The 26,651-nt window shown below is 39.7% G+C and overlaps 1 protein-coding gene across 1 annotated transcript in view; it reads left to right on the forward strand.

Annotated features, from left to right (window-relative positions):
* The window catches only part of LOC126456042 (A-kinase anchor protein 9-like), a 499,264-nt gene that overhangs the window by 386,199 nt on the left and 86,414 nt on the right, over positions 1–26,651 (forward strand). The window contains exons 34-40 of the mRNA XM_050091796.1: positions 4,437–4,643; positions 11,248–11,400; positions 12,270–12,446; positions 17,155–17,277; positions 17,771–18,073; positions 19,867–20,401; positions 20,492–20,658. Coding sequence (XP_049947753.1) covers positions 4,437–4,643; positions 11,248–11,400; positions 12,270–12,446; positions 17,155–17,277; positions 17,771–18,073; positions 19,867–20,401; positions 20,492–20,658 — 1,665 coding nt within the window. The remainder of the gene's footprint in view (positions 1–4,436; positions 4,644–11,247; positions 11,401–12,269; positions 12,447–17,154; positions 17,278–17,770; positions 18,074–19,866; positions 20,402–20,491; positions 20,659–26,651) is intronic.

Genomic DNA, 26,651 nt, shown 5'->3' on the forward strand with positions numbered 1-26,651 from the left:
GTGGTGTCACCGCCAGACACCACACTTGCTAGGTGGTAGCTTTTAAATCGGCCGCGGTCCGGTAGTATACGTCGGACCCGCGTGTCGCCACTGTCAGTGATCGCAGACTGAGCGCCACCACACGGCAGGTCTAGAGAGACGTACTAGCACTCGCCACAGTTGTACAGCCGACTTTGCTAGCGATGCCACACTGACAAATACGCTCTCATTTGCCGAGACGATAGTTGGCATAGCCTTCAGCTAAGTCAATTGCTACGACCTAGCAAGGCGCCATCACCAAGTTATATTGAGATGATAATACTGTATCAACAAGACCAATGTTCACCAATTGTGGATTAAAGTTAAGTATTCCAGCAGCTACATACTTTTCTTTATAGCATTCATTACGTATCCTGTTTCAGACCTCACGCCAGCCTGCGTGAGTTTAAGCGCGTGCCTTTCGGCTTCCTCTCATTGTGTCTAGGCTGTCTTGCCTAGACACAACAACAACTAAAACAAGCAGAAAGATATATATGTTCAGTAAACTAAATAAAAATCAGTAATGCAGTGAGGAACTCGAAACTTCCAGCACAGGTCAGGAGCATGTAGAGGACCTCTGGCTCAGGTTTAAAAGAATAGTTGACCAAGCACTGGATAGATATTTACCCAGTAGAACAGTTCATAATGGGAGGGAACCACCACAGTATACAGTCACTGTAAAGAAACTTCTAAAGAAACAGAGATTACTGCATAACAGGTGTAAAACAAAGTGTAGAGCTATAGATAGAGAGATGCTGAATGAAACACATTTGGCTGTCAGGAGAGCAATGGGTGATGCCTTCAGTGGCTACTGTAGCAGAATATTGTCAAATGACTTTTCACAAAATCCAAATAAATTCTGGTCATACATAAAGGCTGTTAGTGGCACCAAAGTTAGTGTCTAGTCCCTAGCGAATGAGACGGGAACTGAAATTGAGGGTAACAAAGCGAAAGTTGAAACTCATAACTCTGCCTTTAACTGTTCCTTTACCAAAGAAAACCCAGGAGAATTGCCCCAATTTAAGCCTCGTTCCACTGAAAAATGAATTAAATAAGTATTAAGTGTCAGTGGTGTTGAGGAACAATTGAAATTGTTAAAATTGAACAAAACACCAGGCCCCGGTGGAATCCCTGTCAGATTTTATACTGAATTTGCAGCTGAGTTAGCCCCGCTTCTCACTAAAATCTATCGCAGAGTCCTCGGACAAAAAACCGTGCCCAGTTCTTGGAAAAAAGCACAGGTCATCCTCATCTAGAAGTGATCCACAGAACTACCGTCCAATGTCCTTTACATCTTTTTGTTGTAAAAATTTAGAACATATTTTAAGCTAAAACATAATGAGGTATCTTGAACAGAATGACCTCCTCAATGCCAACCAGCATGGTTTTTGAAAACATCGCTCATCTGAAACCCAATTCGTGCTTTCCCAACATGACATACTGAAAGCTTTGGATCAAGGCAATCAGGTAGATATAGTGTTTATTGATTCCTGAAAAGCACTTGACTCACTGTGGCAAATATGCTTATTGTCAAAAGTATGCTCATTGGGTATCAAGTGAAATTTGTGACTGGATTGAGGACTTTTTGGTAGGGAGGACACAGCATGTTATCGTGGATGTAGAGTCATCGTCAAGATGTAGAAGTAACTTCAGGTGTACCCCACGGATCTATGTTGTGACCCTAGTTGTTCAAGTTGTATATTAATGACCTTGCAGACAATATTAATAGTGAAATCAGGCTTTTTACAGATGGTGCAGTTATCTATAATGAAGTACTATCTGAGAGAATCTGCAATATAAATATTCAGTCAGATCTTGATAAGATTTCAACTTAGTGTAGGGATTGGCTACTTGCTCTAAATGTGTAGAAGTGTAAAATTGTGCACTCAACAAAACAAAAAAACATAGTATCTTATGACTATAACATCAGTTAGTCACTATTGGAATTGGCCCTCGCTGAGCGAATTTTAGAGAGCTGCAGTATTTTAACCATGCAAAGGTAGCATAATCATTAAATGACAGTTCTCGTGTATTCTCCATTTGTTTGGGCATTTACATTCTTAATCACTCCATTTCTCCATGACTTCCAAGGTACCCAAATCACGATCCAAAGCAGAAACGGTCCTCCATGGCATGTGGAGACACACATTCTCCTTCACCCCTTGTCGATGTGCTGAAAAGACTCCGTTTTGCATCCCTCCGCACATACTTCAAACATTTAACGAATATCTAAACTGCTTATTCAGTTTCCACAAACATATTTTGTTGGCCTAAGTAGCTAGAAATAGAACTTGTCATTCTGCAAAATCACCACAAGCTCAAGTGTAAGAAGACTGAGATGCAGAAGTAAACAGCAACATAGCATAACTGCACATATGGCTGATCAAAGGATGAATACATTATGTATAATTTTTTTTCTAGGATATAAATTTTCTTGTTTCAGGACTACCTTTTACCACTTTATTCATTGATCTGCACCCAGTACTCCACTTACTTTTTATAGAACAACTTGAAGGACAAAGTTTTCCCAGTAGGCTAAGCATGTCAGTAACATCAAATCTTTCATGTGGGAGGTGGTTGAAGACAATGAATGGCAACTTTTTGTATGAGTGATGAGTAGTGCCCACAAGTGACTAAAGCAAAGCATTGGACTGGCATAGCTTGCAGCTATGCTCTTGGTTCTGTTAATTATTAACTGGTCTTCTGTATATGACTGTTGTTTATGCTTACATGAATAACTGAGGACTAGTCATACAATGACTGATTTTAGTTCATTATTTACTGCTAATTATTGATGAGCAAAATCTATAATTACACATGGTCACTGGACAGCTGGCCGATGAAAATTAATGGGTTGAATAGTATTTAGTAAACAATGCAAATAGTCCTCTATGTGTGAGAATTATGTACAGAAATTAGTTACACTGCCAGAATACCACATTGTGACAAGACTGACAATTGTGTTGAGATACAAAGTGAAAGAAATGTGAAATGACGAGGTAAAGGAATGTATCAATCAGCTAAATAGATGGACTATATCCAAAAGATGGAGACTGATTTGGTAGCAAGTGACAATAATAATACAAGGGAGATCAGTAAAAATGGATATAATATTATGGGATAGAATGTTTATCTACTTTTATTAAATGGTGGGCATAATAAATAATAGAATAGTTATTTTTTAGTTACTCGTCGAAGTCCTTAGTTTGAAGCAGCTGTTATTCTTTCCTCACAATCGTCTTGTTTAATTTTGAGGTTTTCTGATACTCCACTGCCAAACCTTTAGATATCTTCTGAGGTTTTGGTATAAGGACCTGTGGTGTTCAGCATCTAGTCACAGAGTAATAAGGTAAAAATGATTTGTTCACCCTTGTTTCTGTGAAAATACTGTCACAACATTGAAGAAGCCTGTAATGTGCAATAACAAAAGTATGTTGTGCAACACAAAGTAATGCAACAATAAGATGAAACACTGTACTGTGGTGTGGGTGACATCACTGCAGGAACAGCTTAGCGTAGTGGCATCGTGCCTCTCTTCCACTAAATTCAGTGAACCCATACACGAGGTGCATATAGACCAATTCTTCATCAGTAAACTCATTGATACAGCTGTATATGACTGTTAACCTGCGACTAACACTGCTGAAGAAAATAAACCAAAGACAGAATCGAGCAGTACTGAATGCAAGCATGAAGGCAAAGACTGAAATGGGTATTACTGTTGTCGACAGTGGGTACTGTGAGTGAATGGAAACAAGGCACAGAGCACATATTGTAAACATTTGCACCATCATGCAGTACTTTCAGCACAGTACAGATACAAAGGTGAGTGAGGCAAGAACCAAATGCAAAGCAGTAACTCTTTAATGAACTGCAGGAGACCCTGGCTTACTTATACTAAAATACCCAGAAGGTATCACTGAATGTTTGTCAACGGAGTTCTGGTTCACCTTGTAGTTTTTGGCATCCCATTAATCATTTTGTGATCTGTTGCCAAGTACCACTTTTCCATCGTGTGAGTGGCAAGGGAAAAGGGGGGGGGGGGACATCACTTTTAAAGCAATTGAGAAGTTTTCATAGTTTAGACACACTGTGACAAAATGTGAGCAAAATTTACTGGTCTCAGTTATTACCCCTTTCAGCAACAACACATGTTCTAGTAACACTCATTAGCTTGTTTCTAAGTTTTATATGTTCAACAAGACATTATTGCAGATTGAAAAATGTGTATTATGTGCAAGCATATGTGCAGTTAGTGCCATTACCCATTTGATGTGATTTTATAATAATTGCACATAGTCATTATCATTTGCAACTTCATTTCTACTATTCCTTTTTGGATGCATAAGTCTTTTTATCATAAAGTGAAATTGTCTTATAACCCTTCTCTTTAATATGACTGTCTACTTTCTCTGTAGGAAATTACTGCAGAGAGAGATTTGCTACAGGAGAAAGTTGAGCAGCAGCTTGTAAAAATATCATCATTAGAGTCTCAGAGAGATGAACATCGGAGAACAGTAAAAAATATACAGAAGCAAGCAAGCATTGAGCTTCAGTCCAAAATATATGATATGGAACAAAATCTGAGAAGTCTTAGAGAAACAGTGGATGAAAAAGATAGTGAGGTATGCTGCACCATGATTTCATGTTTTTAATTTTGTACTTTGTGTGTGTGTGTGTGTGTGTGTACATGCTCATGCATTATTTCCTTTCTGTGACACCAAGGTATTTATTGAGTGTAGTGCTGCTGCCTGTGTCACAACCAACTCAACTATCTTTTTGAACAGTGTTTGTGACAAGAAAAAATGCCTTCTTTAAAAAAGAAAGGTGACTACACAAATGTCAGTATCTTTTATTAGGTGATTTTCCAAACCACAATGCCTATTTATGTGACAGATGTTTGTGTTCAGTGTTAGTATTACTTACAATTTATTTTGTACATTTTTTGAAAACTGTTTTGTAGTTTATTTCATTAAGGTATGGAAATTCTTTTTTCCTCAGCTGTTCGAATGGTGGAATGTACTGGCTGATGAGGAAATCTCTAGTTTCTGATAATATGGTAAGGTAAATTCTGGCAGAATGTAAATAATTTAGGCGTAAAGGAGGCAAGTCAGCGTAGTGTTGAGTCATCAGTCATCAATGGACACACAAGAAAGAATGAGGACTTAGCTGGTAGATTGAAGTGGGGGTGGGGGGAGGAGAAAGTAGATGGGAAGGAAGAGGAGAGGTTGGCAAAGAGTAGCTGATGGCTCCAGGGAGGCACCATTGTGCAGGATAGGAATGTGGGACGGAGAGGCATCAAGTGCGCAGTTTAGGAATGCAGCAGATGAACACTGGAGTCACTGATTTCATTTGCACACAATTAGAGTGACGTGGAGGTGTGGATTGGGAAGAGGCGACAAGGTTTTTGGGCAGAGGGTTGCAATGGGTTAGCAGAAACTGAGGCCAGGAAGTTTTTGGGAGTGAAGGATGTGTTGCAAGGATAACTGTCATCTGTGTAGTTCAGAAGCTGGTGCTGGGGAGAATAATCCAGATGGCACAAGTGTAAAGCAACCATTGCATTCAAGAATGTTGTGCTCAGCAACATGTTCTGTCATTGGGTTGTCAACTCTGGTTTTGGCCACAATTTGGCAGTGGCCATTCATTCTGGTGGATAGATGGTTAGTGGCCATACCCAAATAAATTGCTAAGCAGAAATTGTGGCAGAGTTGGTATATCTCATGAATGCTTTTGAAGATAACCCTTCCTCTAATGAACAGGATAAGCCTGTGACAGGCCTGAAGTAAGATGTGTTGGGTGGGTAATTAGGCAGGTCTCACACAAGGGTCTTCCACAGGGATATGACCCCTATGGGAAGGCGTTGGATGTGGGAGTGATATAGGGATGGATCAGGATGTTGTATAGGTTGGATGAGTGGACAATACCACTTTAGGAGATGTTGGGAAGGATCGTGAGTAGGTTGGCCTTTATTTCCAGGCGGGATGATGTATAATCAAAGGTATGGTAAAGGACTTGGCAGAGTTGCTGCAGTTCCAGGATGATATTGGGTGATGAAGGAGCTGCTGCTTTGCATCTGATACTGAGGGGGGGGGGGGGGGGTATAATGATAATATGGCCCAGGAAATCTGTTCATGGGGATAGTACCTGTCTTGAAGGTCTTTGTGATACATGCAGCATACAGGCAAGGGAATTCTCATCACTTGCCGGGATATATGAAACTGATCTTTTAGTGTGAAAAAGGATGACAGCTGTCAAAATGCAGGTACTATTGGTGGTTAGTGGGCTTAATGTGGGTAGAGGTGTGGAAGGAACATCAGAAAATTGGAGGTCGAGAACCAGGAAGGTGCCGCATTGGGTTGAGGAGGACAAGGTGAAGTGAATGGGAGATAAGGTGTTGAGGTTGTGGGGGAATGAGGATAGGGTGTGTTGACCCTGGGTCCTGATCATGAAAATTTCAGTTAATTTGAACCAGATATGGGATTTGGGAGGCTAAGAAAGTTTCCTCTAAATGGCTCAAAAACAGATTAGCATAGGGCTGTGGCCTGTTGGTACTCTGGGCTGTGTTGTGAATTTGTTTACATAGCTTCCACTCAAAGGAGATATAGTTGGTGTGAAGATGTAATTGGTTAGATATATACAGTATGAGGAGTGTGGAATCAAAAGGATGTTGGGAGGGGTAGTGTTTGACAGTGGCAAGGCTGTTGTCATGAGGGATGTTGGAGGTAGTATCAGCAGTGATGATTAGGGATCCGGGAGGTAAAAGGATAGGGATGGTGCAGTCGATGAAGGAAGTGGTTAGTATCTTTGATACAAAAGCTAGGTTTAGGGCGGTTGGTAGGAGGTGCTGGTCAACAAGAGTGGATATTCTTTCAGTAGGAGCACAATAACCAGCTATAATGGGAGTGTCCGAGTTTATGGAGTTGGGGAAGCATGTAGGAGGTCAGTGTATGGGGGATATGGATTCAGAGGCAAGATTCTGGAATGGACTGAAGGCTTTGTTCTTTCTTTTGTTGAGAGATTTGTGTGCTTGTTGAGAGATTTGTGTGCTTGGAAGCAGCCTGCAGGAGGATGGTAAGGCCAAGTTGGAGGTAAAGAATAGGAATTCCTGGAAGGTAGCCAGGCAGTGGCTACACCGTAGAGAGTGAGGATCATGCTTGGATATTGAAATTAAATAGGAGAGACAAGGTTGAAGGTTGGAATTAGTCCATACCCCTGCATCTGTGGCCTGTCCCTCCTATGTTCCTGTCTGACACACCTGCTGCCTCCCTGTGAGCATCAGCCACCCTTCTTCAACTACTCATCCCACTTCTCACCTCCTGTCTGTTGCTACTCACCTCACCCGAAGCAATCTTTCAAGTCAGTCAACCTGCTGAACTGCAGTCCTGGCATTGTGTGTTCAGCTGGCACAATTTAGCTGTGTGTGTGTGTGTGTGTGTGTGTGTGTGTGTGTGTGCTCTGCTATTTGAAGAGTTTTCTCCTTTATTTGTAAATTACCTAATTTAACCCTAGCAATAACAATGCCTTTTTTATAACGTATTCTTTTGCTTTTAACTTTTATTAAGAACCGTATTTTTAAAGTAGGGTACAAGAGCCTGGAAATAAGAGGGTCACTCCAAAAGAAATGCACACTATTTTTGTAAAAATACAGTTTTCATTCTGCATGTGTGAAAGTTTTACAGTGTGTAGATACATCCTTCCCGCTTGTTTTCAAACTTAGTTCAACCTGTTCTTGTGAGTGGCGCTGTCACATCATGTCTTCAAGATGACTGTTAGACTTGACGTTCGTCAGAAGCAACGTGCTGTCAGAGAACTCCTGTGCTGTGAAAACGAAACAGTGGGAAACATCCACAAGAGGTTGAAAAAGGTGTATGAAGATGCTGCTGTCAGTCGCAGTACAGTTAGTCGGTGGGTAAGCAGGTTACGTGATGAAAGCGAGCACAGCAATATTGAGAATTGTCCTCGCAGCGGCAGGCTTCATACTGCACACACTCCAGACAATGTGCAGAGAGTTAACGAACTGGTGACTGCTGACAGACGCACCACAGTGAACGAATTGTCACGCTACGTTGGGATTTGGGGAAGGAAGTGTTTGCGGAATACTGAAAGTGTTGGCGTTAAGAAAGGTTTGTGTCAGATGGGTACCCAAGATGTTGACAGTGGCTCACAAAGAAACAACAAAAACTGTATGCAGCGTACTCTTGGAACAGTACAAGAATGGTGGAGAAAAATTTCTTGGAAGAATTGTGACAGGTGATGAATCATGGCTGCATCATTTTTCGCCAGAGACGAAGAGGCAATCAATGGAGTGGCATCATGCAAATTCACCCAAGAAAAAAAAAATTTAAAACCACACCTTCTGCTGGAAAAGTTACGGCTACGGTGTTTTTCGATGCTGAAAGACTCTTGCTTGTGGACATCATGCCAAGTGGAACCACCATAAATTCTGATGCATATGTGACGACACTGAAGAAACTTCAAGCTCGACTGAGTTGTGTTCGACCACATCGGCAAAAGCAGGATGTTTTGTTGTTGCACGACAATGCACGGCCACAAGTCAATCAAAAAATCAAGGAAGCGATCACAAAACTCCGATGGACAACACTGAAACACCTACCTTACAGTCCTGACCTGGCTCCATGTCACTATCATCTCTTTGGGAAACTGAAAGACTCTCTTTGTGGAACAAAGTTTGAAGATGATGACTCTCTTGTGCATGCTGCCAAACAGTGGCTCCGACAGGTTGGTCCAGAATTTTACCGTGTAGGTATACAGGCGCTGGTTCTAAGATGACTTGAGGCAGTTGAAAGGGGTGGAAATTATGTGGAGAAGTGAAAATATTGTTGCTAAAGGATGTATCTACACACTGAGAAACTTTCAAACATGTAGAATAAAAGATGGATTTTTAAAAAAGTAGTCTGCATTTCTTTTGGAGCGACCCTCGTATCTTTAAGTACTGTCTTAGCTGTCTTTGCAAAACTAACACATTTTCAGTAATATTATGTACTGGGAAGGGGAGGGGTCCATACTTTATTGTTGTTTTGGTCTTCAGTCCAGAGACTGGTTTGATGCAGCTCTCCATGCTACTCTATCCTGTGCAAGCTTCTTCATCTCTGAGTAACTACTGCAACCTACAACCTTCTGAATCTGCTTAGTGTATTCATCCCTTGGTCTCCCTCTACAATTTTCACCCGCAACTCTTCCCTCCAATACTAAATTGGTGATCCCTTGATGCCTCAGAACATGTCCTACCAACCGATCCCTTCTTCTAGTCAAGTTGTGCCACAAACTCCTCTTCTCCCAAATTCTATTCAATACCTCCTCATTGGTTATGTGATCTACCCATCTAATCTTCAGCATTCTTCTGTAGCACCACATTTCGAAAGCTTCTATTCTCTTCTTGTCTAAACTATTTATTGTCCACGTTTCACTTCCATACATGGAATACTTTATTATAGGATATATATAGACAAAGATGATGTGACTTACCAAACGAAAGCGCTGGCACGTCGATAGAAACACAAACACACACAAACATACACACAAAATTCTAGCTTTCGCAACCAACGGTTGCCTCGTCAGGAGAGAGGGAAGGAGAGGGAAAGACGAAAGGATTTGGGTTTTAAAGGAGAGGGTAAAGAGTCATTCCAATCCCGGGAGCGGAAAGACTTACCTTAGGGGGAAAGAAGGACGGGTATACACTTGCGCACACACACACACACACACTCATCCATCCACACATATACAGACACAAGCAGACATATTTAAAGACAAAGAGTTTGGGCAGAGGATACGACTTCCTCAAATCCTGCCCCGAAATGAGATCCAACCTTCATGAAATCCTCCCCACTCCACCAAGAGTGTCTTTCCGCCGTCCACCTCACCTTCGTAACCTCTTAGTTCATCCCTATGAAATCCCCAAACCACCTTCCCTACCCTCTGGCTCCTACCCTTGTAACCGCCCCCGGTGTAAGACCTGTCCCATGCACCCTCCCACCACCACCTACTCCAGTCCTGTAACCCGGAAGGTGTACATGATCAAAGGCAGAGCCATGTGTGAAAGCACCCATCTGATTTACCAACTGACCTGCCTACACTGTGAAGCTTTCTATGTGGGAATGACCAGCAACAAACTGTCCATTCACATGAATGGACACAGGCAGACAGTGTCTGTTGGTAATGAGGATCACCCTGTGGCTAAACATGCCTTGGTGCACAGCCAGCACATCTTTGCACAGTGTTACACCGTCCGGGTTATCTGGATACTTCCCACTAACACCAACCTGTCAGAACTCCGGAGATGGGAACTTGCCCTTCAGTATATCCTCTCTTCTCGTTATCTGCCAGGCCTCAACCTCCGCTAATTTCAAGTTGCCGCCGCTCATACCTCACCTGTCTTTCAACAACATCTTTGCCTCTTTACTTCCGCCTCGACTGACTTCTCTGCCCCCCTTTAAAAATGTCTGCTTGTGTCCGTGTATGTGCGGATGAGTATGTGCGTGTGTGCGAGTGTATTATATATAAAAACAAAGATGATGTGACTTACCGAACAAAAGCGATGGCAGGTCGATAGACACACAAACAAACACAAACATACACACAAAATTCAAGCTTTCGCAACAAACTGTTGCCTCATCAGAAAAGAGGGAAGGAGAGGGGAAGACGAAAGGAAGTGGGTTTTAAGGGAGAGGGTAAGGAGTCATTCCAATCCAGGGGGAAAAAAGGACAGGTATACACTCGCACACACGCACATATCCATCCACACATACAGACACAAGCAGACATATGTAAACATGTAGATGCACACAGGTTGTTATTTGATAAGAAATAAATCAAATTCACAGTAACAAAATTAATGAGGGTAACAGCAGAAAATTTCAGCTGTTTTTTCATTTGAATTTCGTGCCAGTAAATTATTGTTAACAGAGGTTGAAGTGATAACCAGAAAAAGTAATTTCGCGAATGAAACTAGAATCATATGACTATCTAGACTCATGATTAGAATCATATGACTATCTTATTTCATGTAGCTGTGGAAATATATTTGGGCCAATCATTCAGTTTTCAACTAACACTTAGTACCAGAATTGCAGTATAATTTGCTTTATTTTGTGCACATGTACTTGAGAGTTTATTAAGAATTATGTTAAGAATTATTGATATATTATAATAAAATACATATTATGTAAATCACCAACTATATCTTTTCTTTTTGTTTTCTTTCCATTAAAGGTGAAGGATTTGAAAACTACTCTTGAAAATATGAGAGAGGCTATGTCACTACAGGAGACAGAATGGATGAAAAAATTTTCGAGTGAGCATGAAGAGTTTCTGAGTCTTCAGATACAAACTGAAAAACTTCTCCAAGAGAAGCAACAGTTACAGGTACAGTTGTAAACATTCTCAGTTTATCTCAATCATTCTTGTTATTAATACTATTATTGAACATGGACAATATGACTGTCAAGAATTCTCATTAGTGAATCTAAAGAAGGAAGCAGTTGATACCAATGCCATAATGGTAAAATCTTATATTGCTGAGGGTCCTAGAAAAAAAAATTTGGTACATAGAAAGTTAATTAAAGTTACCTAAAATTTAAGATGCAAAATCAAAGCTGCTTAAAATCACTCTCATTGAGATTTCATAATTAGATCATAATTATAGTAAATATACATTTTTGTTCCCATTTGCAAATTCTTAAGTTCTTGCACCCCCACACTCCCTCCTCCTCCTCCCCCCCCCCCCCTCCCACACACACACACACACACACACACACACACACACACACACACACACACACACACACATACAATTATATGCCAAGTGCAATCTATTCTCTGTTGAAGCCACTGTAAATGCGCTGGAGAAATTAAGGAACACCATGACCTAAACTCTTGGTTTTTCCAGAGCTTTTGTTCTGGCAACAGTATGTGGACTGCACCCTGGGCATTTCCCCATGTAACTCTTTCTCCCAAAAGTACTTGTCCAGTGAGGTATGTAGGTGTAGTTGTGCAAAGTTTAAGCTGAAAGGTACTGGTAGAATTACAACTGTGTAGACAGGTTTGAGTTGTGTGTAAATATTGCCCAGTAGGAACCCAGAAGTTCACTTAATATTGAAAAAACTGAATATTTCACATAAATTTCATTTTATATCAGTTTTCTCATATCTTTTTTGTAAATAGTAAAAAATTATAATTTCAGTTCTTTTTTATCACTGTGTTGCTAACTAACTTTCCTTATGTTTGTTGCTTAGGTATCATTGTCACAACAGTGCACAGAAATGAGTACATCTATGCCAGAATTGTTAAATTCTGTTTTGTGTGAAAAGAATGCTGAAATAGATAGCCTCGTGCAACAGTTGGCAGAACTTCGTAAGCAAGTAAAGGATTATGAGTCTGAAAAGCTTATACAACGACCACAGTCTGTTAAGGTTTGTTAGCACAGAATATCATTAATCTCATTATGTTGACAACATTATTTTCAATGGATGTATAATTTTTAGCATTTTAACACTTTGTAGCTCATATTCAGTTTCCATGGCGAATTACTTTAGTGCAAATGTGGTATTTTACTGTTTAGGTTTATAGAACTATTTACAAACCCACGCCCTCTCAGCAAGTTGGTATACTTTTCTTTAGTTTCAGTTGAATTAAAATAATTTCAATAAAAATATTACATATATTACAAAAACTCTTTTCTCATCATTATCTAAACAAGTAAGTGAATAGTACTTATGCTATTTGAGGCAACTGCTTAAATGAATCTTGGGAATAACTTCAGGTGATGTAGTAATTGCATGCCATTTCTGTGAGGTAGTTGCTCATCATATTCAGAAGCCTCATACTGTGAGGACTTGCAGACTGAATTGCTGATACATTTTGCTTGCTTTTTTTTCAATACTGTGCCGTGTCATTATCTTCTAGGACAATGCACATATATTCTAAAGAGGTGTGAAGTAAGAATAGAGCTGGCAGCATCAGAGAGAATGCGGCACCAATTTTTAAAAATCCATGCTAAGTCATGAGGCTGGCAGTACGAGTAGCATTCAAGAAATTTGAATGTCTTCAGAACAATCAGAGCACCTGAAGAACCTTTACACATCGATATAGTGATCTTGTTTGATTTGTTGTGTGTTGACCATGCTGTTGGCTAAATTAATTGTAGGAAACTGTTGGCTAAAATTCCTATTTCTGTTCTGGAATTTGCTCACTGATGCTGTCCATGCTACTTTTGGGCATTCACATAGGAAGACATGTCTGCAACATTTGAAATCATCTGTAAACACATGCAAAATGCACAGGCCAAATGTTTCATGTGAGGTGACTCTTCAAGGAGCATTCAAAAGAGCTTTTTCCATTTATAGTTATTGTATGCTGTAGGTAACTGGAACAGGGTGGCTTCCATGTTATTGGAAGTGAGCCCAAGTCACATCTGTATTAACAGATGCCATAATACCAGTGTGCAGAAAAATGGTCATACATGTGTTGATGTCAACAATGTAGAAAAAGATAGATTACCACGTAGTGTAAAGAAGACATGTCAAGTTGCAGACAGGAACAAATAAAAGAGTCTTTTAACCGTGCCTGTCTGCAACTTGATGTGCCTTCTTTACCGCAAGTGGCAATGTATCTTTTCCTACATTGTTGATATTCTTACCTGGAGTTTCCAAGTGTTGATGTCATGTTATGTTATGTTAAAATATGACACTTTTCCTTAAAGCAGACTAATTGCTTTGTGAAAACCAGCATCTTTTTCTGAAGTGATGGTCATGCAGAACATAGATCACTCTTCATTCTTGAAATCCAAAATGTGTTTAACGTAATTAGCTGCTGGTAGCTAGTTATATTTTCTGTGTTACTGATTCCTTTTAAAATATTGTTTCACCTTACCTTGCGGTGGCCCAGTGTAATGTTAAGCTCTCCCTATACAGTTTAAGCATTTTAATGGACTTACTTGTTGAAGAATGCTGGTTCTGCTTTCTTGCAGCGCCGAAGTCTTCTGCTAGCACCGGACGCTTCTCCGAAGATTTCACTGCTAGGAAGGGGAAATTTTCACTCTCTCGCTCTCTCTCTCTTCTTACTTAAAAAATACGCTACTCTTGGAATATCCTTCAATGCACCAGAACATATTTATTTCCACTTCTTACAAAAAAACAACTAAACTTTATGACGTAAGCCCACACATTACCGGGCACCCAGAATCAGTTAATTACACATTTTTGAACACAATTAATACATAAGCTTTTATCGTGGCTGACTATCTATGTCGAGTCCACATACTCTCAACAGCAGTTCAACATCAAATAAACAGTCACTGTTCCGAGGCTCTCCATTTGTTTTTTAACAATACAATGCTACATTACTCTTTGCAGCCAGCCACGGAGCTTCCAGGCAGTATTTGCTTATTCTTGGCAGGTCGCACTGAACACTTGCCAGTGCCGACGAATTATCTCCCTTCCAGTTTCGCCTGCACAAACAATAAATGGGCGCAGTATCCCATGCTCATCCTTACGCCCTGCTTTAAAGTAACGTGTGTTAGAAACGCCTGGAACACAAGTGTCTCCAGACTTTAGTAAAATTCTGGGGGCTCTACAACCTCTGATTGCACTTCACCACAGCAGGGAGAAAATGTTAAAGAAAATTCTCACCAGAAGATGGTTCCAATAATTAAGAACAATGGCACCAATCCAGGACTTGTGTAGAACAACACAGGGAATACTGTTTGTCACTGGGTCTGCAAGAGATGCTCTTCATATGACATCTCCATGTTAAAAGACACATGAAAACTGATCAAAACTTACTGACAGACTGAAGCTGTGTGTCATACTCTAGCCTTGATCGTTACCTCTCATGAACAAAGCTGTCAGCAGCTGAGATATCCAGTGGTGATTCGTGGTGTGCCGTCCGAACTTCAGTTCTGTCACTACCTCATTGCTATTTTCCAAACCCTTCAAAAGCCCTCCTGTGTACGTTATTAAACAAACACTGAACTGTGAATTATGGTTTACATACCTCATGACATACATTTGCATTCTTTATGGTTTTCATACAGGAGACATGCTAAAATTTTCTTTACATTTAAAATGTTTTTACACTAATGAATAATGATCACTAAAATGATATTTCTACCAATTCGTCCTTCACAAATTCATCCATGAGTAACAACATTTAAGTATCAATGCTTGTATAACTTTCTTTTAAGGGGACGTAAATTCATATGCGTTAATGTGTTCATTTTTAATTTATTATAAATTTTCATTCCCATGTATCGAGGTACCTGGTCATACTGGTTCAGGTGTGGGCAGGAAGCAAAGAGTTTTCTTTGTTTCTTGTAGTGAACAAAATGATTTACCTCAAATAATTCCTGTTTGGCATGAAAAAAGATAATAATCTTGTAAATATATAGGGATGGGATGTATAATATTTGAAGTTTTCTACATGAGGGGGAACATGTTCCTTTATAATTTACAGTACACATATTATGAATGTGTTTTTTTTTTTTTTATTCACATTGTGTTATCCAAGTTTCTCAAAAAACAATACCATGCCTAATAATATATTATGTTCCAACTTCAAACACAATAAAAGACATGGTTGGGACAAACCGACAACCAACATAACATAGACATAAGTAAGACAATATAGCTTAATGACATGCTGTACAAGAACAGCCAGCTCGAGCCAGTGTATATCAATGCAAAGAGCATTTCCCTACCAGGTACTCACGTCAGTGTGTGCCTGCCACCTCAAATTTTTATCTAAATTTAATCCTACAAATTTGAATATCTGTAGGAAGTATTCCATAGGAATGGGTACTCAGCTCATAAAATTAAGTAGGTGATGCAATCAGAACTGCAAACACCTGAAAAAGAGATTGATACTGAGGCTGAGGAAGATAATCCAAAAATCACTTATCTACCTTTTGATGGCTAGTATCCTGTAAGACCAGTAGACTCCCACAGAAACATGGCATCCACTGTATTATCCTCCCTTGAACTAAGAAAAAAGTATTCTGTGTGATGTTGAAGACGACCTAAGTCTTCAAGAGCTGGCTGTGTACCGCATTCCATGTTATGGTGGCATGGGCATGTCTTACGTGGGACAGACTATCAGGACAATAGAGGAGAGATGAAAGGAACATCTGCAACATACCCGACTAAGACCACCAAACAAAATCGGCTGTCGCTGAGCACTGTCTTGAATCTGATCATGAAATGAAATAGGATGAGACAAGTAATGTGGTACAAATGCCATGCTTCTGAGACAGGATAATAAGGCATCTATCAGAAAATCTAATAAACAGGTCGGCAGTTTCAATTTAAATAACACTTGGGGTTTGACAGTTAGTTTAGTAAAATCTTGCCAGCCATCACATCTGCCAGAGTTGGAAAACACTGAGAGAATTTGTTTCATGAAATACCTGTGCGAACTTTGAAAAACAAAAGAGCATCAAAATGTTGTAGTGAGCAGAGGGGATTGAACTCTGCTCTCAGTAGCGACATAAGACCAACAGTAGTAGTCACAGTCTGGTTGGAGTCCAGGCAGTGAGTACACGTAACAGCAAAACTCGCCACAGCTGAAGAATACGGCTGAATTGGCTGTCGAAATACTGTGCTTAAAATGGCAACAACAACTTGGCAGAGCACCCAGAAGCATGCTATTGAACATTTGTCTCTGTAAGTCATGATCCTGCCGCTGTTGAATTCCTGTATGTACTGTTGATCATTTCATTTTTTTGCTTATGGCGTAACACAATAATATCGCAAACAAATCAAATGTGTTTTATGTAGGAGTATCCTGCTGCATAATCTAGCCTTACATACAGAATATAGATGACACCATTACTCTTACATACTTTGTTCTGTTTCATTGAAATGCTGATCATTTGTGTATCCAAGCGTGTAGTACACATCGTGTCAATTTGACATTTGATGAATGTTGTCTTCATGGTGGTGTGATTTTAATGGCCATAAGTGTATAAATACATGTCCATTTTGTGGTATATAATTTTTTTTAGTGTAATGTGTTTGAAAGTTGCCTGTATAGAGTTGTACCTTTCAGTTGAGTACTGTGTGTGTTATGTTGCCACATTTGTTTTCAGGTATTTTAAGCATATTTATTGTCATTTACATCTTCCAGGAGCGGAAAGAGGCAACTGAAACTGAACAATCCATTGACAACCTGGAACGAAAATTGACACTGGAGGATGTGGATGAAATGAGGGCATGTGAGGAACCAACTTTTGCCAGTCAAGCAGTTTCAGTATGTGTAACATATAGTTCTTATTAGTGTAAAATGTCAGTAGTAATTTACCAAAAGCTTGATAATGCAAAGATACTGGCCCTTTTTTTTTTTTTTTTTTTTTGCGTGTTAAGAACACATTCTGCGTCAACCTCACTATCACTATCATTTTATTATTGTTGTTGTTTTCATTTTGTTGCTGCAGGACCCATGTGTAGAGCAATGTTGTAATTTACAATTCCGCCAGTAATTCTGCAGTGAGCTAATGGTTACATACATTACACATCAGTAATACCGTTTAAACATACTACAGTTATTTACCAAATTTAGAATGTAAACTTGCCTTGTAAATTACATTAGATTGAGATAAAAGTTTAGTTAGTTTGTTGTGTTTTCTTATATCTACTCTTTGAATACAGAATACGTCACATTACATTTTGCTCTTTACAAAATGTTCTACCCAGGATTAATTTTAAACATAATTTATGTACATGACAATAATTCACACTTTTAGTTTCAGGCCATATGTAATGAAACACAAAATACACCTAGTCTTTTCCCTGAGAGTTCAATACAAATGAAGCCACTTTTGAAATCAACATCAGACTCAAGCTTGTTAATTGAAATACCTAGTTCCAATCTTAGCATGCCTGCTACTGGAGTCTCAGATGACAAGGTGGATACCGTCTACACAGATGGAAATGGTACTGAATCAGATGTTACCGTTCTCAGTACAGATTCAGAGCTATTATCAGTGGACAAAGAACATAGTTTGAAACAGAAAGTGCAGGCAAAACACCTGAAGGTTATTCTAACAGTAAGTATCATTATTTCTCTTCTATTTGTACTTTACGTACTGCATATGTCACCTGTATCTTGTTAAGGAAATTGTATCCCATGAACATAATTAAAATTAAACCCTTAGATTCTAGTTCTTTCTCTCAAATACTGAAAATGGCTAGATGTACAAGAGGGAAGACCGTAAAATAATATTGTCATTCTCTCTGCAAGCTACACAAGTTCTGTCATGGTATTAAAAAATATTGTCCATATTTGGTTAGTCTTAATGTGAGAAAATGTTAACATCTGCATAGGTGATGTGCAACAAAATGATGAGTACATTTCAGCATGCAGACTCTCAGCTGTTGCCCTTCTGGCCTTATTGTCCATTTTAAGTGTGATATTCCCTGCAGTAGTTGAACTTTTGTACTGCCAATGGCAGCAGCTTCTTCTACATAGCGGAATCTTAATGCATGGCCTCTCATCACCTTCAGTAATTTATACTTTTGTCTCCTGTACTCACAATTACAAAAATATGACTATTTATTCTGTCCAATAACTAATGGAAAACATTAACTGCATGTGTTTAGTGGGATCTCAGTTATACAGTGACAGAAGTCATGGGAGAACATATTTTTCAGTTTGTCAGGCATGAGATCTCAATCTTTGTCATATACTCCAACAGTTTATGAATCCCATATCACCTTGGGGAGCATGATTTCTACATACCATAACAATAACGATTTTCCTGAAAAACTGCAGACACTAATACTTTATTGTTAAATTTTCATTGTTCTCTGTTCTAATTATCTCAAAAGTGTGGTATCAGAGGTGAACTCAATGTCAAAATTTATAGACTGAGGCAGTTCAGCATTTTCTCATAATCACCCGTGTAATCATTGTTGATATTATTTCTGTTCTGAAATTTTGTAGTTCCAGGTTGTATTATTGATTTTTGTTTATTTTCAGTAATTTCGTTTTGCTGGATTCTGTGACCCTTTATTATCGTGCAGGTGTAAAGTTGAGTAACCTGTATTTGCACTTCCTACGTCTGCACAAACTCCTCTATACCAGTACTGTTCTTTTCTTCTCACTGAACTGTTCCTTTTCTGTACCATGTTTGCCATTTTTTTTTTCTATTTGATCACCTTTCCTGTACTTACTTATGTCAAGATTTACAGGCCTTTTATTTTGTTTTAATTTATGTTGCAGTACAGTTTTGCATGACTTCCTCAGTGTTCTGCATTCTTATATTTCATTCCCTTGATAAACCGTATTCCTATCATTAAAATTACTTTTCAGTCACATTTTGATAAGCAAGTTTACTTGAGCGGTGTGTCTTGGTCCAATGCTTGGCACTTCACTCGAGTTGCAAATAATGTTCTATTAGTGGTCAGACAGTTCTGTTTCTTTTGACTTGAGTTGTCTCATATTGGTGGCAGCAAAAATAAGTGGTTTTATGTAATTCTGTTAAGTATTATGAAAATTCCTGAAGACTTTTTTGTGTTCTTTACTTCTACACCCCACCCCCCCTCTCCCCGTCTTGACAATGAAGTATTAATACCTCCACGTATTGGGCTTAGTTTTCATAATAGTGCAAGAAATTTGATGGTAAGCCTTTATTTTCATATTTGATGAGACATTTTCAGGCTTAGTAGTTTTCCAGGAATCTTCAACAGCTTGATAGCTTTTTTAATTTTAATTCACATGTGTTGCTTTGATATTTGTGTTTATCACATGACTGGCCTATTAATAAACATTTAAAAATTCTGGTAATAATGTTCTGAAGCCATTGGGTTGAATTGACTTGCAGTTATTCTATTTTGGCAGGAAAAGCTGAAGCAGACTGTTAAAAAACTAAAACAAGATTTAGAAGAAAAGAGTCAGAGGTTGTTAGATTGTGAGCAGAAACTACAAGATATGTTATCTTTGAAAGAAGAAAAGGAAGTGTTGGAAAACCAGTTAGTAACTACTATTCAAGATATAACAGATGAGAGGAATAAATTCCAACAAGAGAAGCAGGCAATGAAGGAAAATGAATTCAAATTAATGTGCGAAATTACTAATCTTAAAACATTGGTAGATGAGAAACAATCTGAAATTAATTACTTGAAAGGAATCATTATATCCAAAGATGAAATTATAAAACAACTGGAGGAAGACAATAAAATGACTTTTACATCCGTTGATCCAGTTTCTCAAAGGACAACAGAATCTAAGGAGTTAAGTCTGTTATTGCATCAGCTTAAAGAAGAACAAGAATCTGGAAAAGCTCTAAAGGATGAATTAAATCGACTTCAGGAACTGAACGGAAAAATAGTTAATGAGTATAATAGCCTTCGGAAAGAGTTGGAAAAGCAGGATAGTATGTAGAGTTCCATCATTTTAGATTTTTGTAAGAAATATAAGTTGTTCCCCTCTCAATCACTTGTTAAATCCCAATTTATTTTTACAGCTAATTCTCTTGATGACCTGACAGCAAGAGTTGAAAAGGAATTGGATTTGTCTGCTCGTCTTGATTCTAGTTTGCTTGAGAAGCTGGAACCACCTGAGACAGTTTGCAGATGTAGTGATCCTTCTTTTACTGAAGTTGTGAGCAAAATACTAAGGTTTGGTGCAGAAGTAAGTACATTGAATGAAATCTTGTTCTTAACCTTCAGTTGCAGTTTTAACAATTACGTGTACATAATATTACAAAAACATGTTTCTGCTGTCGGCTCAATTGTTATTGTATCTATTGATAATTGTTTTGTCATATAACTACAATAAATCTTTTGCTGATAGCAGAAACATTGTGTTTTATTCACAAAATCAAGTAAAATGCATTTTGAGACTGTTAAAATAGCGAAACTTAAACATTATAGGTGTTGTAACACATCTAATACAAGAGTGAATAAGACTACAGCACCAGAAATCATGATTAGTTAAATAAATTATGCTACAAGGGGTGTTCAGTATGTAATACAACACATTCCCCCCTCCCTCAGGCAATTTTGGTTGAAAAAATCCAGAATTTGTTATGAGACATCGTGGAATATTTGCACTTCAGCACCTATAGTTCCATGAAGTCCCAGTTGGTGACAGCTGCATACATAGCCTTCAAAATGGCACCTGTAATGGAGGTGCATTCCAAGCAGAGAGCTGTCATTCAGCTTTTTTTGGGAGAAAGCCAGAGCATGACAGATATTCCTAGGCACTTGCAGAATGTCTGTGAGACCTGATAATAATAAAAGCATGGTGAGTCATTGGGCGAAGTATTTGTTATTATTGCAACAATCTCGTGCAAACCTGCACGATCATCCCTACACTGGCTGGCCTCACACATCTGTTACTCCTGCAGTGTTGGAAACTGCGGACACTCTCAGAGGTGCACACATGTTGGATTCCTTGCTGACTAACAGAAGACCACAAAGAACAATGAGGGACCATCTATGTGAAATTGCTTGTGCAGTACAGGGTTGATCGTGACAGTTTTTTGTCGATCATCATCACAGGTGATGAAACGTGGGTTTCATGACTTTGAACCAGAAAGAAAACAGCAATCCATTGACAGGCGCCACACACCTGTCTTCCAAAGAAAAGTTCAAGGCCACACCCTCAACCAGTAAAGTCATCGTGACAATCTTCTGGGACTCTGAAAGAGTTTTTCTATTTGATGTCCTCCTTCATGGTGCAATTATCAACTTGGAAGTGATTGTCCTACTCTCAGAAAATTGAAGAAATGACTTCAGTATATTCATCGCCACAAAAATGCAAGAGAACTTCTCCTCCATCACAGTGCAAGGCCTCACACAAGTCTGCACACGCAAGAGGAACTCGGAAATCTTCATTGGACTGTTCTCTCTCATCCACTATACAGTGCAGATCTTGCACCATGTAACTTCAATCTGTTTGGCCCAGTGAAGGATACACTCCATGGGAAGCAATACATGAACTATGGGGATGTTATTGATGCAGCAGTACATTGGATCTGACATTGGCCAGTAGAATGGTACCATGTGGGCGTACAGGACCTTCCAATAAAGTGGCGTTAATTGAATGGAGATTATGTTGAAAAATAGGGTTTTGTAGCCAAAAGAGTGGGTAATAATATGGTGTATTGGAATCACGAATAAAACCAACCTGCTGTCAGAAAAAAATGTTGCATTACTCACTGAATGCTCCTTGTATATACAGAAATACCAGCACAGGATAACTGTTAGCATTACTTGTGACAGAATAAGAAACAAAACCCACTGAAGATAGCACATAAATGCTGAAACATGTATAGTGTGTGCCACCAAAATCTGGACTAACTTGAATTCAAATTTCCTGTCACATTATTCTTTAGCCACAGGTAATTGTTTCTAGTAAATAATCATAAGCCCAAAATGGCGAAGATGTTGAAACCAAGTGCAGAGTATGGTAAAAGACCCTCAGTTGTCAGTGGTCTTCATGCATGGCACTCAGCAGCAGAAACAATTTGCTTCTTTAAATACCCAAAATCTCTGTTAAATAACAACAATATGAAAAGTTCTGTTGGAAAATTACAAATTATTTAGGAATAAAGGAGATGACTCACCAAAAGGCAGAACCACTGCATCATCGATAGTCACACAAACAGGCCTGGCTAGCTTTCAGAATGCACTTACTTTTACAAGCTGTAGGAAAAACACGTGCGCGCGCACACACACACACACACACACACACACACACACACACACACACACACACACACACATTCACACGCATACACTTGTCTCCTTACATTGTGCTCAGTCAACTGCCAGCACTTTACTGGCCCACGGTTAGTGTACTAACAGCTCATGGGAGAGTGGATAGCCATCTTTGGGCTAGTGAGGGGTGCAGGTAGAGTGGGCAGGTGTCAGATGGCTGGGCATGCTTTTTCACCGACTACAGCATGAGATAACAACACATAATTAGCTGACGTGGGGTCACAAATTGGATGGGGGTACTAGTGCAGGGCATGATGTGTGTGTGTGTGTGTGTGTGTGTGTGTGTGTGTGTACACACTATTGGCTGGGGGAGGGGAGCAGCAAATTACCTTAGGTTTAGGCCAGGAATGTTACCGGAGTGAAGGATGTTCTGTAAAGATAGCTCCCATCTGTGCAACTCAGAGAAGCTGGTGCTGGTGGGGAGGATACAGACGGCACATGCTGTGGATCAGCCATTGAAATCTCACGTATTGTGCCACTAGACGGACCACTTTGTTTTTGGCAACTGTTTGGCAGTAACCATTCATTCTAGTTGATAGCTGGTTGGTTCCTGTATCAATATAAACACTATGCAGTGGTTGCAGCAGAATTAGTATGTAACATGGCTGCTTTCACAGGTGGCACAGTGTCTGATGGGACTGGAGTAGTTGGTGCTGGGTGGGTGGATTGGGTAGGTCTTGCATCTTGGTGTTGCACATGGCTATGATCTCTGTGGCGGAGGATTGGGGATGTGAGTGGCATATGGATGGACTATGATGTTGTGAAGGTTGGGTGGGTAGCATATCACCACGTTAGGTAGGATTTCTCTCATTTCAGGGCATGATGACAGATAATCAAGCCCTGATAAAGGATGTAGTTCAGTCGTTCCTGTCCAGGTTTGTATAGGGTGACAAAGGGGATGCTTCTTTGTGATTAGTTCTTGGGGTGGATGTGAGAATCAGGTGTGTGTGAGGATATGGTATAGAAAATCTGTGTATTAGATCTGGAGGGTATTGGCTATCTGCAAAGGCCTTTGTGAGGCCTTCAGCACTGTAGATACGTCTACGTGGCCAGTCTGTATGGGGGGTGGGAGGGGGGGGGGGATTTTTTGATGTGGAAGTGGTGGCAGCTGTCAAAGTGCAGGTACTGTTGATAATTAGAGGGTTTGATGTGGAGCAAGGTGTGGATGGAGCCATCTGAGAGGGGGAGATTGACATGAAGGAAGATGGCATGATAGGTGGAGGAGTACCAGATGAAGTGTATGGGAGAGAACGTGTTGAGGTGGTGAAGGAATGAAGATAAGGCATCCTGGCCTGGGTCCGGATTATAAAGATGTCATCAGTAAAACTGAACCAGACCTGGGGTTTAGGGTTTTGGGAAACTAGGAATTTTTCCTCTTGGTGGTCCATGAAGAGGTTGGCACATGAGGGTGCCAAGCAGGTGCCCATGGCTGTGCCATGAATTTGTTTCTATACTTTCCCTCCAAAGATGAAGCACTTAGGGTTGGGATTTTTGTTGGTTGGGTGTAGGAGGAATGAAGTGGTAGATTTGGAATCCTGCAGCGTGTAGGAAGAGGTAGTGTTAATCGCGGCAAGGCCATGGGCATGGGAGATGTTGGTATATAGGGAGGTTGTATCAATGATGACGAGTAGTGGTATAGGAGGTAAGGATGTGGGGAGAGCCAGGAGCAGAATGTGGTTGGTATCGGGAGGCTAAGTTTTGGATTATCAGTTGGAGATTTTGATCAACAAGGGCTGATATTCCTTTGGTTGGGGGCACTATAACCAGCCATAGTGAGACACCCAGGATTGTCAGGTTTGTTGATTTTGGGGAGCATGTAGAAGGTGAGTGTGTGAGCTGTTGTTGTGGTAAGTAGGGAGATGGATTCAGGGAAGAGGTTCTGGGAAGGGCCTAAGGATTTCAGCAGGGACTGGAGTTTATGTTGGACTTTTGGGATGGGGTCACTCTGGCAGAGCTTGTATGTGGAGCTGTCAGACAACTGGCGGAGGACCTGTGCCAGGCGCTGAGTTATGACTCAAACTCGCGGCCCACCTGTCTGGCCCATTTGTGTGGCCTATCAACAAAATATTAGTAGAAGTGACCCTGTCTTATGACTTATGTTCTGTAGTACTAACATTTTAAGTTTGACAAGGCCAATGTCTGGCACGTTTTAATTTTATATTGTGACATTTCTGAAGAAGGCTACATTATTATAGCCAAAACCTAGGTAAATTTTCTTGGCTTATGCATGTGGAGGCTGAAATTTAATATAATTAAAATATTTCTGTTTGCTGACAACACTAGCTTGGTAGTAAAGGATGTTGCTTGCAACATTGGCCCAGTTTCAAATAGTGCAGTTCATAACCTACAATGTTCATGGCATGTAGAAAATAAACAAACACTAAATCACAATAAGACTCAGTTTTTACAGTTTCTAACACACAATTCAACAAAGCTCATCGTTTTAATTTCACAGAATTGGCATGTGATTAGTGAAACTGAACAGTTCAAATTTTGGGTGTTCAGATAGATAGTAAACTGTCATGGAAAGCTCACTTTCAGGATCTTGTTCAAAGACTTAATGCTGCCATTTTTACTATTCAAATGGGGTATGAAGTGAGTGATTGTTTGACACAAAAAATAGTCTACTTTGCTTCTTTTCACTCACTTATGTTGTATGGTATTATATTTTGGGGTAACTCTTCCCAGTCTAAAAGGATATTTTTGGTCCAGAAACAGTCAGTTCGGGCAATAAGTGGCATAAGTTCATGAAACTCTTGTTGACCCCTGTTCATGAGTCTGGGTATTTTGACATTGGCCTCTCAATGTATATATTCTTTACTGTCGTTTCATGTTAACGATATCAGCTTATTCTCAATAATTAGCAGCTTTCACTCAGTTAACACTTGGCAGAAATGCAATCTGCATTTGGATCGCACTTCAACTCTTTTGCAGAAATGGGTGCAGTATACTGCTGCATCCTTTTCAATAAGCTACCACCATAATTCAAAAATCTTAGCAGTAATCCACGTGCTTTCAAATCAAAAATGAAGACTTTCCTCATGGATCACTCCTTCTATTCTGTCGAGGTGTTCCGTGAAAAATTAAGCTGATTCATGTTGTATTGTTGATTGTGTTTACTTAAACTTATGGATTGTCTGTTTTTGGGTTCATAAACATTTTCTTTTCATCTGTCACTCCTTTTGTGTTGTGATTTCATCTACCGACGTGTTCCATGACCTTGGAGATTTGCCCCTCACTTTAGTCCTACGGAACTTGAAGTGTAAAGAAATAAATAAAGTCTTCCCACTCTCCCATGAGCCACTAGATGCTTCCCCCTAACCCTTCCCTTCCTCTTGCCTCTCTCCGTCACTCACCCCACACCCCCGCCTCACTGCAGTACACTCACCGTGGACCAGTAAAGAGCTGATAGTTGACTAAGCCCATTGTAGGGAGAAAGGAGTGTGTGTGTGTGTGTGTGTGTGTGTGTGTGTGTGTGTGTTTTTGCTACAGGTAGACTGATTGATAATGCAGTGCTTCTACCTTTCAGTGAGCCATCTCCTTTATTCCTAAATAATTCATAACAATATAGAAAGGATAGATTACCACTCTCCAAACAGAGTCTTAGGCAGGCACAATGAAGAGACAGCTAAAATATTAAAATTTTTGGACAAAGTCCTTCTTCTGCAGTAGAAAACACACATAAGCACACATGATTCATTGTCTCATGACAGTGGCCGTGAGTGTGTGAGTTGTGCTTGTGGAAGGATTTAGTCCAGTAACGTATCCAACAGTGTACTTTTAAATGTGCTGCTGCTGCTCAGTGCCTGCTGTGTGTGGTGAATAGCGATGTGTCGTAATTCATATTGTTATACATCCCAGATTTTCCATTCTTCAAATATTGCTGTTGCATATGTGTTC

This window comes from Schistocerca serialis, chromosome 2 (genome assembly GCF_023864345.2).
Source record: "Schistocerca serialis cubense isolate TAMUIC-IGC-003099 chromosome 2, iqSchSeri2.2, whole genome shotgun sequence".
In the NCBI taxonomy this organism is placed as follows: domain Eukaryota; kingdom Metazoa; phylum Arthropoda; class Insecta; order Orthoptera; family Acrididae; genus Schistocerca; species Schistocerca serialis.